Raw genomic sequence first — 18,748 nt, forward strand, 5'->3', positions numbered from 1 at the left:
AGTGACCGGGGTCAATCAGAGCGGCAGTGAGGGCAGGGGCCGCTCTGGTCCGACAGCACCACCGGGGACAGGAGAGGCTCCCGTGCTCGGGGACCAGAGGCAAGTACGGAAAATATTTCCCCTGCACTTTGACTGCAAGTGAATCTGACAACTTGCTTTTGGGAATAAAGATTTCCTGTGTGACTCAGCCGGAGCCAGCCTGACAATCCGGTTTCCATGGAAACCCCAAGTGGCCTCCTCTAGACCTAAATGAGCACCATGAAGCAAATGAGGCAAAACGTACTAATTATACTTTCTCCATCACTTAATAAAACCATCAAAAGGCAACTGCAGCATTAGAAACATCTATTTTAAAATCTGAAGAGCTCCCGGCTCTTTCCTGGGGCAATTCGCAGCCATCACACCCCAGTTTGCTTAATATTTTGACAGTTGCCAGCGACGAAGGAGCTGTCTCGAAGGCAAGGTCTGCCGGCTGTCTGCCTGGGCGTGCGCTTGTTCGCTGCCTCCTGACAGGCGACGCGGCCCGGGTGGAATGGGACACACACAGGCCAGGCGACCCCCGCCTTGTGCGGCCGAGGAGCACAGAGATGGCACGCCATCAGCTCCCGGCCCAGCCTTGTCGGGCGTGTCCCCGCCGGCTCAGCCGCCCATCCGGCCCGGCGCGCTGAGGGCTGCTGGCCCAGGCACTGCTCCTGGCGTCGGGGGACTACAGTGGGTGCAGTGGCCACAAGCCCCGCCCTCACAAGGCGCACATCCAGGGGACATGTGTGCAGAAAGAGGCACCAGGACAGGGCAGTCTTGAGAGACCCAGGGTCCCAGAATAAGAGATGCAAACAGATCTAAACATGGGAAGACAGCGAGCGGTCGACAGACATACAGATGCGCAGGGGCTGGCGAGAGAGGGGGACCAGAGAGGACGGTAAGAAAGGGGCCATCGGTCCCCATAGCCAGGTGACCAGACATGGAGAGAAGCCCGGGCTCCCGGGACCCCGGCCCAGCTCAGACAGCGGGGCAGCCCCGCCCGCTCCTTGCCTCTTCGGGGCCCAGCCTCTCATCTGCACAAGGCGGCAGCGAGCCTGCCCCTCCCGCCGTTGTCTCCCCTGAGCGGGCCCGTCTGCAGGGAAGGGGCAAGTTCATGAGGCATCGGTGATTCCTGGTTCCCAGGAGCTGGGACCTCAGTGCAGGGCCTCCCCGATCGTCCCCACCTGTCCTGTGCCCTCTAGTAAGTTCTCTTCAAAGAGCAGCTCCCAGCTGGCAATGCAATGACAGACCCACTCGTCTGCTGAAGCTGAGGCCACCTGCTCCCCTCCCCACCGAGAGGCGGCCAGCTCCAACCCCGGGTGCCTAGTGAGGTGCACCCTCTTCTCCCAGTCCCCGAGGGCCTGATGGGACTCGGGACAGGGGACGGGAGGTGAGGCTGCTCCGAGGGCCCAGGAAGGCCTCTCTGGCCCCTCGCACTCTGCTCACGGGGTTCCTCTCACGTGACGGAAGGGCCTTCACTGCAGGGGCTGTAAAGCAGGCCCCACCCCCTTCTGTGAAGCCACTTACTCCGTGACACTGGAAAACCACGGTGACAAGCAACACTGCTGAAATGGCCGCCTGCGAGTAGGCGTGAGGGTCCAGAGAGCAGGGAGCACAGCCACTTCCCTCATGAGGGGTGTGACAGGGACCCCAAGCCACCATGTGGGAAGACGGTGCCCGGGCACACCTTTCTGTGTCACAGCCTGTGACCCGCATCAGAAGGTGCTTTTGATGCCAGAGTCACCTACAGCGTGCAGGGCTTGGGCCGCAGACGTGGGGCACAGGTGCGCTGACTGCTCCCCAACCCAGGCCCTGGCTCAGCTAAAGCGGTACACTGTGGCCGGGCCCGCTGAGGTCACCAGATGCTCCGGTGGGTGACCGTGCTCCTGGCACCCGGGGGAGAGGCCTGGAGGCCCTCACAGAGCCCCAGCACAGCGCCCTGCAGGCAGCGTCAGCCTCGGAGGGGCACCAGCAGGGGGAGCAAGGCCCAGGCAGCCCCTTCAGAACCAGGGCGGGCCCTCCTGAGCCCGGGGTGGACGGCCGGGTGGGGCTGGCGGGGTGAGCAGGCAGGGGACGGAAGGGCCGCCGTCCTCAGCAGCAGCCGCGTTATAAAAAGCAGCCAGGGCCCGTGCGAACTGGAACCAAAGCCACACTCCCCCGTGGCGCCCAGTGGGAGGGCGAAAGGGGTTTCCATGGTTACCACGCCAAGGAAGAGACTATTTGGATCAAACCAGTCGAAGGTCTGCCCAGTGAGCTTCAGCCCAAGCCTGGTTTTCAGGCAGGGGAGCAGGGAAGGGCAAGAGGTGCAGGGCAGCGGCAGCAGAGGGACCCTCCTGCCATGCCCACCCTGCTGCCCTGGGGGGGCTGCAGGGCGGGCAGCAGGCAGGGCTCGCACACCCAGGACCAGGGCTCCGGGCGCCCGACCCCGGGCTCGCCGCATACGCAGTCCGTGCCCGTCGCGCCTGCTGCCAGGCGGAGGAAGGAGTCACGGGAGGTCCTCGTGGACAGTGTTGGGACCAGCCCCTCGAGCAGGGCCAGCCCTCGGTGGGTGTGAGAGGTGGCTCCTGCCTTATCATCCTGCTGTTGTCACTGCTGTCACCCAACCAAGCTGGGGGGTGGCACCCAAGGGGCCTACCTGTGAGGATGTTCTCAGACATCACGTTGACCTGGACTTCCACCGAGTGCTGGGAGGTGTAGGTGATCTCGGCGCTGACGTGGGCCACCTCGCCGATGCACATGGGAGACAGGAAGTCGGTGCGCTCGACCCGGGCCAGGGCGGCCACACAGCGTTCCTACAGAGACCAGGCTTGGGTCAGCGGGCCAGCGAGCCCCGCCATGCGCATGCGCCCCCAAACTGTCTCAACTTTTTCCACACATCCCTAAATCTGATACCATAGGAGGTGTGGAAATGCCCCTGGGACCCTGTCCGAGAGATCGCCACAGTGATGCCAAGCGGAGGGACTGTAAGTGGCTTCTTTTACCCAACTTCCCTACAAAAGACGGGCATTACCCGCATCACAAAAAGGGGAGACGCCATCCCCTACGGAAAACGTGGGCACCGCTGGGAAAGAGAGAGAGGAGGGAAAACCACTCCACCCACCCAAAGGTGACGGTGGTTTCTATTTTGGGGTCTTCCTTTCCAAGCTTTCCCCCGAGAACAGGGGTTTCACTGGGTCATTTGTTCCTCCGCCTTGATCCCTGTTTTGCAGTTTCAGTCCTTAAATAATTGTGTAAAAGCTAAATTTACACTTTCACGGTCCGCTTTTTTCACTCAATAGGAAGAAAAATAACCTGCCGTGTTAGGACAAGCTCTTAGCGACCACTGTTCTCTTACTTAAATTTTCTTTATCTTCTGACCAGGCAACCCATCTCAAGACTCAAAATCCAAAAGGAACAAAAGGGGCACCAGGCCTGCTTCTGGCCACTTGTCCCCAGCCACCCAGGAAGGGCTGGGTAACCAAGGGAGAAGCCAGCAAGGACCGGCCCTGGGGTTGCGGCTGCAAGCCCACGATCCACGGGGCAGGGAGCCCACCCACCTCTGTCGGGATGTGAAGGACTCGCTCCCTCTTTTTCGTGATTGGGCAACACCCCATTGCAAAAACACATATGTCTATATATTTAGTACCCAAACAGAATGGAATACTCTGTCGTTAAGAGACGTGGGTCAACCCCAGTTGTTCACTGTAAGTAACTCTGCAACTGGCACCCTTTTCTTTACACTGTTTTCAGTACTGGGGACGGTTCCTGGGTGGAAAGGACAGATACTTCAACCAGAAGGCCCAGAGCGCTTCTCAACAGGACCACAGTGACTGACGCGCCCTGGCGCCTCCCAGCACCAGCAATGATCCTCCGCCCCTGCTCCCAGAGTGACACGCGAGCCACCTATACGCGCAGGCGGGGACTGCAGGTGCCGGGCAGGGCTCTGAGTCCTCTTGGGACTTTCTTGGAAAGCAAGCATCGGGCCAGCAGCAGGGTCTGACTACGGGCGGGGGGCGGGGGTCGAGGAGCAGGAAGCCCTCTGCAAGGGCTGAGACTTGGGGCTGGCAGGTGACAGCGCGAGCCCTGCCCCTAGCCGCCTGCTGCCACCACGGCACCAACACACAGCTCCCCCACCTGCACAAGAACTCACCTGGTACCTGGCAAACATGCAAATTCCTTGGCCCGCCCCACACCCACAGGACCTCCACATTCTCCCCTCCTGCGGGGTTCTCAGGCACAGGGGTCGGGGGCGCTGTTCCCCTGAAAGTCCCAGAGGCAGGACTCGAACACGTAAGATCAGGGTGACTGCGCCTACCCCTGGCCGCCGGCACACCCACAAACACCGCACTGCTGGGGGCGGGGACGCGGGCCGGCTTTGAGTGGATTTACGGGGCTACAGCACCACCCACTGGCAGGCAGCTGGAATGGCAGCTCGGCGGAGCGGCCGGAACACAGCGCCCACCGGCCTCCAGGCCGCTTCACGTTCTCCAAGCTCCGCTGGCAGGACCAGAACCCGAATTCAACCCGGTGTCCCCGCTGGGGAGTGGTTAAGCGGGGGCAGGGATACGCCCCCACACAGGGAACAGGGACATCTGGTTTCCCGCATCCCTATGCATCTGAGCCTTGGGTGACCTGAGCCCTTCTACGGCGACAAAGCAAATCGACCTTCACTCTCGGCGCTTACGGGGCCAGGCACTGTGCGCGGGGCCAGCACTCGGGGACTAAGTCTGCGCAGCTGCCCTGGGCCTGGGTTCTGGCCGGAGGGGGCGGATGCTAAACCACAGGGCAACGCCAGGCGGTGCGGGGCGCCCTGAAGAGGTGGGGGCTTCAGGGAAGGGGGCTGGTGGTCTCTCTAGGGAGGGCGCACTGGAGCTGCGACTGAATGGCCGGCCGGGAGTCGAGTGGAGACGGCATGGGGGCGTGGGCACCCCACGCCGACGGGAGGGCGGGCAGACCCCGGCAGGGCACCGGCAGCCCTGCTCGGGGCAGGGGGTCGGCAGGGCGGTCTGGGGACTCAGAGCAGGCCGGCTCACCTTCCAGCCCCCACGTCTCAGAGCAGCGTGAATTCTCCACGAAGGGCACTGGGGTTCTTTCCGTAACTCAGAACACGAGGAGTGGCTTGAGGCGGAGGACGCAGACACCTCAGGGCTGTCCTGGGGACTCTCTTAGCGCAGCCCTGTTCAGAGCACTCAGGCGGGCACAGGGACACTGGGACAGCCTCGCGCCTGCCGTCCCCAGCTGGGAAGGCCACTTATGCACATCAAGTTTGGTCCTGTTCCGGCTTAAAATACCAACGGCGAGAACCGGTGTTTGATGGGCAGCCCCGCGGGAGGCTTACGGCCTCTCGTGTCAGTGTCACACGCCCTGTGACGGAGCGCTTGCTATTTTGCAGGCAAGGAGGCCAGAGAGGTGTCTGGGCCCCTGGTGACTCCCTGTCCGGCCGAGGGGCAGGCAGCCTAGGCTGGGACCTGGGGCAGCTCTCACTTGACTGTGAGCTGCCGTTTCCCCGAACCTAGCAGGGCACAGGACCTGCCCCAGCACATTCTGTAAAGAGCGGCATCACAGAAAATTCAAAACGTGGACCGATGGACCCAGGCACACCTTGGGGATACAGGGGCTTTGGTTTCAGACCACTGCATAAAGCGAGTGCTGAACCTTGCACTGGTCTTGCCTTCAGTTTGCAAGAAACACACCTGTGCAGTGCAATAAAGCGACTGCCTGTTAATGCACCTGCCGTGAGGCTCTCCAAGCATCCCCGGCCCCAGGGTCCCATGGGAGCCCTGTAACTCGCTGCTTCCCGGGCGCAAATCGGGAGGGGCAGCCCCCACCCTGGGAAGCAGCCAGGAGCAGTCTGATTAGCTTCTACCCTAAGAGGTGACAGGCATCACGTCGCCTGTTGGGGGGAGGTTCTCGCAGACCACGGGGCTTGGAGCCAGGACAGCAGCTTTAGAAGCAGAGCCAGAAAGAACAGTGCTGAGCGCTGCTAGCTCTCGACCTCAGGCAGAGAGCCCCCTGCTCTGTGCCTCCGCCTCTGTAAAATACAGAGAAGCGGCAGCAGCGTGGAGAGGAGAGGAGTGAGTCTCCCCACCTCAGACGGGCGGGACTAGGCAGGCGAGTGAGTGAGTGGTCCCGGGAGTGGCTAGCTCTCACTGCTGTGACCCTCTGAGTGCGCCGGCCCCCCGCCCACCCAGGCCGCCCTCGTCGATGCCAGCCCAGAGAGGGCAGCTCTGCGTGACCTTTGGAGAGCCACCCCGGGACCGGAAGGCCAGCGCTCGGCACTCACTGGCTTATTTAAGGAAGCTCTGCACCGGGCGGCTGTTCCCAACCGCACTCCGACAATCAGCAGATGGCTGCCGGGGGCTCGCTGCATACCAGGCCTCGATCCAGATGCTGGACACCCAGCAGGGAACTGACAGGTGAAGTCCCTGCCCTCTAGCGGGGGGAGCCCCCAAAGATAAATGAGCCAAATGCACCGTGCGTGGAAACCACAGCAGGAGCAGGAGGGAGAGGTCGCCAGGAAGGCCCAAGTGGAGGTCGTGTTTATGCGGAGACTGGAAGGAGGTGACGGGGAGCTGTGAGGGTACCTGGGCTTGGAAGAGCAGCCCAGGCAGAGGGAAGAGCCAGTGCAAAGGCCCTGGGGCAGGAGAGCCAGTGTGGCCTCTGGGGACGGGTGGGCAAGGCAAGGAAAGGGACTCGTGTGGATTTTGGTTTTACTCTGTGAGGTGGGAGCCACTCTCAGGTCAACGAGCTCTGGCTTTCCAGTTCCAGGCCCTCTGACCGCTGCTGGAGAACAGACAGGTGGCAGGGACAAGCAAGGCGGCCTGTGGGGACGCTGGTGAGTAACTCAGGAGCGCTGCTCAGGAGCTGGTGAGGAGTGATCGGATCTGGAAACTGCCAGCAGGGGGAGCCAATGGGATGGGCGGCCAGTGTACACTGAGGCTGCAGGCCTGAGCCTGAGAAACTGGAGGCGCACAGGGGTCCCACTGGGAGGGAAGCTGTGGAGCCTGGGGCGGGCCTGGAGGGTCGTTTGGGCCCATCAAGGTCAAGGGGCTGATTAAGCATCCAGGTGAAGTCAGCCCTAGAGACAGAACCTCACAGCTAAACACAGTGTTAAAGCCACAGGGGAGCGTGGATGGGGGTGTCCCCTGTCCCACCCAGAGCCCCTGCAGAGCCACTCGGAGGCCAGCATCCAGTCACCGGAGGAGCTGCCTAGGGCTCAAACCCTCTCCTGAGCGTGGAACTTGCAGATTACTCTCCTGGGACCACAGGCCACCAGGCCAACACTGCCCCTCTTACACCCCAGCCTCAGTCCAGGGAAGACGTGAGGAGGAGCCAGGGCTCAGCGCACGGGTTCGAGGCCAGGTTCCCTGCCCAGACCAACCACCTGCCTCCCCGTGTGCCTTCAGAATGTATTCAACCTCTGTGCCTCAGTTTCCTCATCTGTGCAGTAGGAGCAGTAAAAGCAGCCTGTGCCTCCCAGGAGCATCATGAGGAGAAGGGATCAGACCTCACCACCCCTCCCACTGGCCTCCATCCTCCTCCCACACCTGGGGCTTCTTCCTCCTAACACCCCGCCTTTCTTGTCAGGCCCCCACCCCGGCCCAGCCCTGCAGACCCAGGCCCTCCTCCCCACGGCCACCAGAGGGCGCACTCTGCACCTGACCGGGTGGCCCCAGAATCCCAAGGACACCAAGATACACCCAAACTCCCAGCCCGACAAGGGAGCCCCGACTTCACAGCGCAGGCCTGGCCCCACCCACCTCCAACCCTCCCTGAGCCAAGTGCCCCCCCACATCCCTGGCTTGGCTCCTTGTGCAGGTACATAGGAGTATGCTACACATGTGCACACATATGCACACATGCACACACACACACCCCGCCAGCCCTGGACCTTCCTTTTCGCAGCACAGGTGGGGGCCACCTGGGGCCTCAGGTGCACAGAGCCACACGCTTCCTGCTGGCCCCATGCTGGCAGCTCTGGTGCAAGATAGACTCCCCACTCCCTGCACCCAAGGGTGACAATGTCAGGTCCCACAGGGCTGAGCATGGCAGGTGACGGGCATGCCCTGAGCTGCCCTGAAGCCCTAAAACCAGAGCCCTGTCCTTGTCCGCAGTGGGGGGTGGCTTCACAGGCCACCTAGGGGTCAGTCAGGGCAGAGGGGGCATTGCTGATGTCCATAACAAACTGCCACCCGCACAGGTGTGACTCTGTGAGGTCCTGACTCCAGGAAGATTCTAGAAATCAGGACTCTTCCAGAAGGGAGGGGGAGATGCCTAAAGGTGGCTGTGGGCAGATGCTCAGCTTCGTCTCTGTTGTCCCCACCTCCCCCTCCCTAGGGAGCCCCAAACTGAACAACATTGCAAGGGGTCCTGCCCAGGGCTGACTGGGCCGAAGCTTCCGGGAGCCCCGAAGGCCCAGGAGTCAGGGGAGGGTGGCTCCTCCGTGCGCACCCCTTCCCAAGCCCGGCAGCGGCACGACGCTGCGCACCAAGGGCCCCAGACGCCCCGGGCCCGGCCCCTCTGCGCGTGCACAGCTGGGCCCGGTGGGGGCCCGGCGCCTACCCCATTCTGGCTGTTGCAGTGCCGCGTGCTGATGATGGCGCCCGCCTCCTCGATCATCTTCAGGATGGTCCCCCCGTGCACGTTGCCAGCCACGTTGGCGTCATCTGGCCGCATGATCCTAGGCGGAGGGGAGACAAGAAGCAGGATGAAGCCTCTGGAAAGGATGTCACTCGTGAGCAGAAACAACCTGCAAGAGGACAAGATCCTCCAAAGGGACCGATGGCTCCTAAAGAAGGAAAAGGACTGCCCATGTGTCTGGTCAGGGAGGGGCGCTGGTCCGACAGGCCGGGCCAGGGGCTGCAAGTCCTGTTCCCACAGGAGAGAGGGGCTCCCCCCCCTGCAGCCCAGACCGGGGAGGGGCGACGGTGGGGACCTTCGGCAGAGGCAGTGAGACGCTGGCACGGCTGTGGGGTTCCCAGCACACCTGCCCCCCCAGTAACCAATGAACAGCAGAGGCGAGAGAGCGTGAGGACACAGGCTGCGACCCCTTGCACGATGAGGAGCCCCGGGACCACCACCTCCATCGGGACTCCCCGGAGAGCGGCTGTTGTGAGAGCTGGGACCCCCTCACAGTCCGGAGGTCTGCGGGGGTGGGGGGAACGCTGCTCATCAGCAGCCCCTGGCAAGCTGAGCTCCTCGTGAGAACCCAAGGGGGCCGAATCCCCGAGGCTGAGAGCTGGGAGCTCTCCCAGGTCAAGGAGAACTGAACTGCCACCTCCTTTCCCCAGAGAGGACAAACCATGTCCTTGCCGTGGCAGCCAGCGGTGGAGTGGCCCCAGGAAATCTCTGGAACCCCAGCAGGCCATGTGGGGCTTCTACCAGGCAGGGGACAGGCAGTGAGCACGTGCTCAGCAGCCACCTTCGGGCCACCCAGCCTGCTCTGGGCCAGTGTGGCCCCTGGACAGCACCCTCTGCCACACTTGGGGGAGGCACTGCTCCACTCAGCATCTGGGTGCGGTCGGACGCGGAGACTGGCCCCGGCTCCCTCACGCAGCATTCGAACTCATTCCGCCACTTCCTCGTCTGTAAAGTAGGCCCCACGGACTGCCACACTGCACTTGGAAGGGCTGGAGGCGGGGTCACACGCGATCACCCGCTCGACAGCAGGCCTGGCTCGCACCCGGTAAATGCATGCTCACCGGCCCTAACCTTCCCTCTGTCCTAAGGATTTAGCCCCCCTACTGCGTGGAGGGGCAGGGAGGTGCGCTCTCTCGCTCTCTCGGAACACGAGCAGCGGCACCCAGGAGACTGACAGCTGTCTCTACCTGCCACCCATGTCCAAACGTCACCCCTTCGTCCTGGGGAAGATTTGACTGAGAAAATCGCAGCCCACTCAGGCCCCTGGCTTCTCGTCCTGCCTCACTGGCTCCAGGCAGCAGCCACCAGCGGAACCACCAGAACACCGGAAAGAAACTTCACTTGGCCTCTCAAATGTTCATTTAAAAATATTTTTGAATCCGCCCTGGCTGCTGTGGCTCAGTGGATTGAGAGCCGGCCTGCGAACCAAAGGGTCGCTGGTTCGATCCCCAGTCAGGGCACAGGCCTGGGTGGCGGGCCAGGTCCCCAGTTGGGGGCACAAGAAGCAACCACACATTGATGTTTCTCTCCCTCTCTTCCTCCCTCCCTTCCCCTCTCTCTAAAAATAAATAAAAAATATTATTTAATTGGCGTTTCAAAATATATATATATATATATATATATATATATATATATATTTGAATCCATGGATTAGAGACTTGAATAGGAGACCTAAAGCCATAAAGCCCTTAAAAGAAAACATGGGCGGTAAGCCCCTTGACACCAGCCTTGGCAACGATTTTTCCGGATTTGACACCAAGAAACAAATATGACAGAAGCAAAAATAAACAAATGGGACGACGTGAAACTAAAAAGCTTCTGCACAGCAAAGGAAGCACCAGCAAGATGAAAAGGCAGCCCACAGAACGGGAGGGCAGGTTTGGAAATCATCTATCTGGTAAGTGGTTCATATCCAAAATATATAAAGAACTCTAAAAAAAAAAATGTTTTTAAATGGGCAAAACATTTTTCAAAAACCACACATACAAACGGCCAGGTGCACAGCTCCACATCACCCGTCCTCCGGGGAACACAAACCAAAGCACAGCGAGGTCTCGCCACACACTTGTCAGGACGCTGTCATCACAGGCACAGGGGTACTCGCACGGCGAGGCTGCGGGGGGAAGGAACCCTTGTGCAGCCACTATGTTAGCGTGTGACAGTCCCTCAGAAACCTGTGGGGCCAATGCCCCGTCTGGGTACCTATCCGAAGGACATGGAGGTCCTGTCTCAGAGAGACAGCCTCTCCTCCGGGAGGCCTTCCTGCCGCCCCGCCCACCCGCTCGGCTGGCCCTGTCCTGAATGTCCACCAATAAGGGACTAGTTAGATTAAGTTACACCCACACCCGCGATAATAACGCAGAGCACTGAGCAAGGAGGGCCGGAGGGGAAAAAGCAAAGTGCAAGCCCCGACCCGAGTGGCTCGGGCGGTTGGGCCTCACCCCACAAAGTGAAAGGTTGCTGGTTCCATTCCCGGTCGGGGGCACGCACCCAGTTGTGGGTGCAGTCCCTGGTCTGTGTAAGAGGCAACAAACTGACGTTTCTCTCCCTCTCTCTCCCTCCCTTCCCCCTCTCTAAAAATAAATAAATAAATAAAATCTTTAAAATCAAAAGGCAACGCACCAGACCACGGGGCAAGTGGCTATGCCCAGGGCCCGTGCAGGGAGACCTGGGAACCGGAAGCTTCTGCTGGCCCTGTGAAGGGGACTGGCACTGGCGTGGGGGGACGGGGAACGTCCCTGAGACTTCTGAAAACCACCCCGACCTGCTCACATAAACCAATGATCTTTAAATTGCTTCAAAGCACAGCTCGAATGCGCGTGCTCAGCACGGGCGTCCCTGATCTCACCCCTTCACAGCTGCCGTCCCTGGACCGGCCGGCACGCAGCCCCACGACCACCTGCGGCAGGAGCGCCGGGGTCCAGTCCACCCTCTCTGCTGGACACAGCACCTTGAGGTTCTGGAGAGGCAGCAGAGGAAACGGCGGGCAAGGGACAGCCTGGGGACCAGGAGGAGCCCCACTGCCACCCGCCGCGGGTGGGCTGTGTCCCTGTTCCTCGGGGTCCTCCTAAGGCCAAGCCAGCGGAAGCCTCACACTGAGCCTTTTTCCTGAGCTGAATTGTGTCCCCCAAAGAGATATGTCCCAGCCGTAACCCCTGGCACCTGTGAATGTGACCTTATTTGGAAACAGGGTCTTTGCAGGTGTGATCAAGTTCAGAGAAGGCCATCAGGGTGGGCGCTACTCCCATATGACTGGTGTCCTTAGAAGAAGAGGGAGCCCTGGCTGGTGTGGCTCCATGTATTGAGCGCCGGCTTGCGAACCAAAGGGTTGTGGGTTCGATTCCCGGTCAGGGCACAGGCCTGGGCTGCAGGCCAGGTTCCCAGTTGGGGGCGTGTGAGAGGCAACCACACAGTGATGTTTCTCTCCCTCTCCTCCCTCCCTTCCCCTCTCTCTAAAAATAAATAAATAAAATCTCTTAAAAAAAGAAGAAGAGGGCAATCTGAACACACAGGGAGGAGGCCTCATGACAACAGAGGTGGGGATGGGAGTGACGTGGCTCTGGCACCAGGAGCACCAGGAACACAGGGACCGCGAGCAGTCACCAGAAGGGGGACACGGCCCTACTACACCTGGATTTAGAGTGTGGGGCCCCCAGGCCGTGAGAGTATACATTTCTGTTGTTCTAAGTCACCAGTGTGTGGGCATTTGTGATAGCACCCCCAAAATTCATACAGGCTCCGCCCCTTGCGGCCCCTGCCCCAGGGAGGCTTTGCTGCACCCCAGAAGGCAGCAGCGAGTGGCATGGACGAGCCTCACAGGCCCCCGGCGGGCTTGGTGGCAGCTCCACAGGGGTCTGGCCCTTCCCACCCCTGCAGCACGGGGCCCACCTCTGCTCCTGCCTCGGAAACTGAAGTTTAAAGCTGCTGCCCCCTGCCCGCCTGCCCGAGTTCCATGGTGACAAGGGTGGGGGCCTGCTTTATCTGACCGTGGAACCTGAAGCATCCGTCTGAGGCAGAAGGTGGCAGCAGCACAGCCAGGTTTCCGTGGCAGTTAGTCCTCTCGGGGCTCCGCCTGCGCCTGCGCCCAGAGCAGGCAGGGGCCCGGGGCCGGCTGCCGAGGTCCAGGTGGGCTCTGCGGGCAGCAGCTCCAGGGGTACCTCCCGGATGGTGCTGGAGGCCCGCTGGTCCTCTCCCTACAGAGTCAGGCTCACACCCAAGAGGCAGCAACAGGCCTTCCCCTCTCCCTGGGCAGCTGCGGGGGGCTTCGCCCAGGGAACGCTGCCCTGGCAGGGCACCCAGGACACAGGACCTGAACTTGGCTCTGAAGTTCAGGCGGAAGGATGAGCGGGGGTTGCCATTCCTGGCCAGAAAGGAGCTGCAGGACCACGGGGCTCCCATCAGACAGCCCTGACCTCAGGGCCTGGAGGCCAGGGTCAGGCACGCATGAACCCCATCTCTCGAGAGGGCACCCTGAGGAAAGGGGCACTGCTTACCCTTGCCAGTTCGCTGCTTACGAAAGTTCCAGCAACGTCCCTTCCACCCCCACAGACCTCACCACATGCCCCAGAAGAGCCCAGGGTACCAGAAGAGGCTAGGCCAGGAAAAAGTCCCTGGGGCCCTCTGAGGCCCCGGAGCAGGACAGGGGAGTGAACGAGGGGACGCTCCCCACACAGCCCACCATGCAGCACCCCGCGCCCCCAGGAGCCCAGGGCCCTGGGCTGAGGCAGAAAGCTCAGCAGCACTCAACACAACCGCAGAAAACCCGCTGGCGTGACAAAGGGAAGCGTCGGGGAGCAAGACCAGAAAGAAAGGCAGCTGCCCTCATCCCAAGGGATCGGGTCAGTGAGTGTCGAGCCTCGCTGCCTGCTCTTGTGGGCACACACGATCTGACCTGCCAGGGGCCCAGGCGGGCACCCGGAGGCCGGACTTCCTGTCCCAGCTTCTGTGAACCACCTAACGTCCAGGGTCAGCCAGAACTGGGCCAGGCACGGGTGCCCCTGCCACATGAAGCCAGCCCCCTGGCTGGACACAGGGCCACCTCCCTGCTACCGCCAGGTCCCTTCAAAATGCCCCACACAGACCACCTGCCACAGTGGCCCCCACAGAAGGGCCTGTGCCCGGAGGTCTGGGCTCGGCTGGGAAGCCACAGTGGCTGAAACAGCCCACTCCCCACCAAAAACAACATCGCAGCCTCCTGCCGTGCCTGGTTCGGCGGGGAGGACCCTGCCTCCTGGGCACCAGGATGAGGCTGCCTTGCCCACCTGAAGAGTTGACCAGAAGCCAGTTGTCATAAAAACCTCATTTTGTAAATAATTACAAGGAAAAAGTGACTCTATAAGCCCTTCCATGCCTGTGCCCTGAGACCAAGAAGTCCCCGGGGCCAGGGGCTGCCAGAGCCTCCGCAAGACCCTGGGAGAGGGCCACACCCTCGCAGGGTCTCAGCCAAGGCCAGGCCCCATGCCTGGCCCCAAACTGCAAGCCTTCCACGGCCTCCAGAAAGGCAGGCAGCCAGAAGGTCACTGGCCAAAGTGTGACTCAGAGTGAGAGGTCCCATTCCATGCTCAGCCCCTGCTTCCCACTCAAGGAAGCTGGCATCTGAGACTGACCCCAAGGCCACCTCCCGGAGCTCCAGGGGCGGGAGGCGGGTAGGCGGTGGCGCCAGCGCGCCAGCCCCACCAGCACCAGTCCCTCTCTGGCCGGCACCCCCGCCCCCACAACGGCACACGCCTCCCCGGGCTCCTCCCCGTTCGGGTGTGCAGGCTGCCGGGAGAGCCCCGGGGCCCCCTCCCAGGGAGCACCTGCCTCCACCTCCGCGGACACGGGCGTTAGGAAGGAAGCAGCCCACGCAACAGGGGTGGCCTGGCGTACGGCTACGGCTGTGCCCCAACACCACTGCACGCAGGCCGCTAGCCTGGGAACCCTGCAGCCAGCAACGGGACACAAGTCCCCAGCCTGTGCCTCTGTCCACAGGGGGAGGTGACGGCCGGGGAAGAACGCATCAGCCTGGGGTTCCCTGAGTCCTCCCCAACACCCGCCACACTGGCTTGGTTCCTGGGCACCCGTCCAGCTGACCTGTGGGGCAGGTCTGGCAGGAGTGGACAGGAGGTAAAGTTAGGACAGAGCACTAATTAGGCCTGACAGACACGGCCAGTCCGGCGCCCACAGACCCCCTATCGAAAGTGAGGGCACCTCTGCCGCTGTCACGGCCACCAGGCCGAGGCCCTCCTGGATCACGGGCCAGCTCCTACAAAGGCACAGCGCCAGCACCCCACGTCCTCCCACCTGCACATGGCAAGACAAGGGGACCCCAGACCACGCGACACCACAGCACTGGGTGCCACAGCGGTGCTGGTACCGCCCAACCTGAACCCGGGCCCGGGCCTGCCTGCCAGGCAGGGGAGCAGATGCTGAAGGGGGAAGGGGGCTGCTGGCCACACCCCGAATGTCTGCCTGGGGGGAGTCAGGGCTGAAAACCTTCCCCAAAAGCCTCCCCTGCCGCCCTTTCAGCCTGACAGGGGTCCTGTCCTGACCAGAAAAGCAGAGCTCCTTCAGCGACCCCCAGGGTACTTTACCCTGAGGACACACAACCCCATTGTTCAGCAGCCCCCGGGGACACCTGCTCTCTACTGTGATCCAACGGGAGAGTGAGGGGCAGAGGCCCTGGGTCCCCTCAGGTCAGCGGGGTGCTCAGGTCCGTTATGCACTGGCAGGACTGGGGCCGCAGCCCACCCCTTCCTCCTGCCCCCCGCCCCCCGCCCCCCGCCCCGGATGCCTGGTCCTCCTCACTGAGTGCTGCTTCCCAGGCCAATGCGGATACAGACCCTCCCAATAGGCTCTGGTGTCCTCCACAAGGGCTGCATGCTGGGTCTGGTCAAATCCAGCTAGCACCGTCAGGAAGAAAGAAGGCCCCCAAGGCCGCAGGCCACCCTAGAGCCAAGTGTGTAGACACCTCAGCTCTTCCCACCCTGGTGCACAGACCAGCCCCCCCCCCCGCCCCACCCACCGGCCACCCCAGAGCGTTCTCAGTGCTCGGCCGCCTCCCTGGGGCAGGCCTCCTGGCTCACCGATTGGTCACCTTCCTGATCACTTCCCAGGACAGGCCCCGCAGGAGCGCGAGCATGGCCTGTGGTCTCTGCCGGCTCCCTGGTCCCTCCCAAAGCCGCGCTGCCAGGCCGGACTGGACAGGGGCCTCAGTCCTGAAATGGTGCCCTTTGGACTTGGCCCCTCCCTGCACTGTGGACACCGCGCCTAAGCAACCCTGGCTTCTCTTCCCTCTGGCCTGTTTGGCACCCAGCACCCCAGAGAAAGTGTGGCCACACCGTCACTCCAAATACTGCCTGTTCCCTGACTTTTGTTTATTTTTAATCTTCACCCCAGGATGTGTTGATTGATTTTAGATAGAGAGGAAGGGAGGGATTGGGGGGGGACACGGATCGGTTGCCTCCTGTATGCGCCCCGACCGGGGATCACACCCGCAACCTTCCCCTGGTGTCCAGGACGACTCCGACCGCTGAGCCACCCGGCCAGGACTGCCCTGCCCTTTTGAAATTCCTTAAAATCCCAGAAAACACAACCACTGCAGAAACTAGATACTGGACAGAGCTCCGGACCACCTCTGCACGTAGTGCTCACGTATACCTTCACCCACGGGTGCTGCGTGCCGAGGTCTCGCTGCCCAGACCGGCGGCTCTGCGATCTGGGCTCTGCTACAGGGCCCAGCACGCTCACGGGAATGAAGTCTCGGCCAATGGAGCTGTTTCCTTCCCTGGCGCTCCAGGGGGCAGCTGCAGAGGGAGCGTGGGAGAGGCAGGCACCCTCCGGACCTGGGCTGCCCATTCAATGACAGGCTGTGGGAGGCCCCTGGGAACCACAGAGGTCAGGAGAGGGCGCCCTCCCTCCGTGTGTCCCACATGCCGAGGGAGCGGGGAACCATACCAGGGTGTCAAGGGCTCAGCCAAGTGGAAAGGCAGGGAATGAGACCGACAGGTACCTGGAGCCCAAAAGACCCACGGGCCTAACGGAGCGGTGGGCCCTGGGGAGAGAGAATGGGGCTGTGAGTCCCTTCTCCCGGCCCTCGGGCCACAGCTCCCACAGCAGCGTGCCCGCCACACTGGAGGAAGCCAGGCCGGGCAGACATATGCAGACCACGGGAAGAACTCTGTCGGGTAAGAAAACAAGTGATCCGATTCTTTTAAACAGGCAAGAGACTTGAGCAGATACGTCACCAAACAGGAGGGCAAATGCACACGCAACAGCGCGGTCGGCGTCGTTAGGCATCAGGGAAACACTCAAGAAAACCGCACGGCGCCCCTACACACCGGAGCAGGGCTGGCACTAAAAGCCAGGCTCAGTCACCCCCACCAACCACGCCCCCCGACGCTGCCCTCCCAGCACCCACACGGACGGACCCGCACGTCCCCACGTCCCCACAGAGCCTTGCACAGCCAGCCTGAACGACGCCGAGCCGCCCTGCAGCTGACAAACCAGGGAGGGCTCCAGGCGGCCCGGCCGCGGACCGAGAACATCGGACGGATGTTCCGAGCGGCGTCCCCTGTCACGGTCCACACTGGAACCCCTCCGATGCCCACGCACAGGGGAACACACAGACGTGGTCCATCCAGACAGTGGAGCGCCCCCCAGCACTGAAAACGGACGGACGAACAATTCTCGCAGCAGCACGGACGAAGCTCGAAAGCCTCGGACAGGCGGGACAGCGCCACGTTCCGTGGGCTTCCATTTCCCTGAGACCTGCACACGTCAGCGCAGCCACAGACAGAAAGCAGCTCGTGGCTGCCTGGGCTGAGGAGATGGGAGGGAGGGCTTCTCAGGGGACAGGAGGGGACGGGGGGGTATGTTCCTTACTGTGGCGATGGTGACGGCTGCCCAGCTGTATACATAGGTCCAAATGATCGCATTCCTCACTGTAAATGTAAGCAGTCATAGGACTCCCACCTCAGCGCAGCTGTTCAGGTAAACGCTGGTGCTGGTAAAGTCCCATGTTGTGGCAAATGCCCTGGGTTTCAACTTTGGTCACCAGCACTAGAACAGTCACTGGGACTCAGCCCATGTCTCCAAGAAGTGGCGGCAACTGCAAGGAAGGCCCCCAGCAGCCGGCAGGTCCCTGTGCTGGAAGTCGGGCGTCCTGAGCTCCCCAGCCTCCAGCCTTGTGCCCAAGACCCCAGAGAAGGCGGGGAGGCCCCCCGACTCGCCCTGGAGGGAGCTCCGGGTTCGCCCTCGCTAAGAGCCCGACCTGCCCGGCAGGGCCCGGCGCCACCGGGGCTCGGAGCAAAGGCCTTGCGCGCATGCCCAGGGGAGTGGCAGTGAGGCCCCTGGTGTGCGGACGAGGGGGTCCTGAGTCCTCCCGCAGGGTAACCGAGGGCCAGGCCGCAGGCCCACATGGCCACACCACAGGTACCCGGCGGGCTCCCCGACCTCCCTGAGTGTGAAGGAAGACGCCCCTGAAGACATGGGCCTGAAGGTCTGTGGGAAGAGGCCGGACTCCACCGTGAAGGGGCCAAGGAGAGAGGAGCGTGACCCGCTCAGCCTCTTGGCCCTGCCCCACCTTCTGGGCTCTGAGTGGCCTGTCCTGCCCCGCATCGCCCACAGGCCCTGTCGGCAGGCGTCCCGGGCGGCAGGCGGATCTGCGCAGGGCCAGCTGGCCCAGGAGACAAGGTCTGGGTCCTGGTCGTGCCTCTGTCACGCCTGCCCCGTGCCCCCTGGTTAGCCACTGCACCCGCAGGGTCAGCTTCTTCACCTGTAACGCGGAGGCTGAATGCCGAGCTGGGCGCTCCTTGTACTGTCGCATCTCACTGTCTCCTGCGCTCCCGGGGTGGAGGAGAAGCCCCCCCCACGGCTGAGCTCCTGCGCCTGCCCGCTGAAGGGACCAACCCAGACACTGCTTAGAGAATAAAGACGCAGGCCACAAAACAGGAAAAATATTTACAAAACACATCTGATTTAAGAAACAAAAACAAAAAACAACTTGTATCCAAAATACACAAAGATTTCTTAAAACTCAATAACAAGAAACAACGCAACATGAAAACAGGCCTAGGACACGCCTTCTCTCCCTGGGGCGCGCCTGCCCCCTTCCCTGCCAGCCTCTCCC

General features: G+C 62.0%; 1 protein-coding gene across 6 annotated transcripts in view; it reads right to left on the minus strand.

The window, feature by feature from the left end:
- The window catches only part of ACOT7 (acyl-CoA thioesterase 7), a 70,970-nt gene that overhangs the window by 30,476 nt on the left and 21,746 nt on the right, over window positions 1-18,748 (minus strand). For 4 of the 6 annotated variants that reach the window (XM_090268505.1, XM_090268504.1, XM_090268506.1 and 1 more), the window contains exons 2-3: window positions 8,563-8,680; window positions 2,657-2,813 (exon numbers count right to left, since the gene is read on the minus strand). In XM_090268505.1, coding sequence (XP_090124631.1) covers window positions 2,657-2,813; window positions 8,563-8,680 — 275 coding nt within the window. Of the gene's footprint in view, window positions 1-2,656; window positions 2,814-8,562; window positions 8,681-15,461; window positions 15,531-15,704; window positions 15,797-18,748 lie in introns of those variants that run through there. The other 2 variants (XM_090268503.1, XM_090268507.1) reach the window with 2 other exon arrangements.

This window comes from Furipterus horrens, unplaced genomic scaffold (genome assembly GCF_987537825.1).
Source record: "Furipterus horrens unplaced genomic scaffold, mFurHor1.1.pri manual_scaffold_3, whole genome shotgun sequence".
Classification (NCBI taxonomy): Eukaryota; Metazoa; Chordata; class Mammalia; order Chiroptera; family Furipteridae; genus Furipterus; species Furipterus horrens.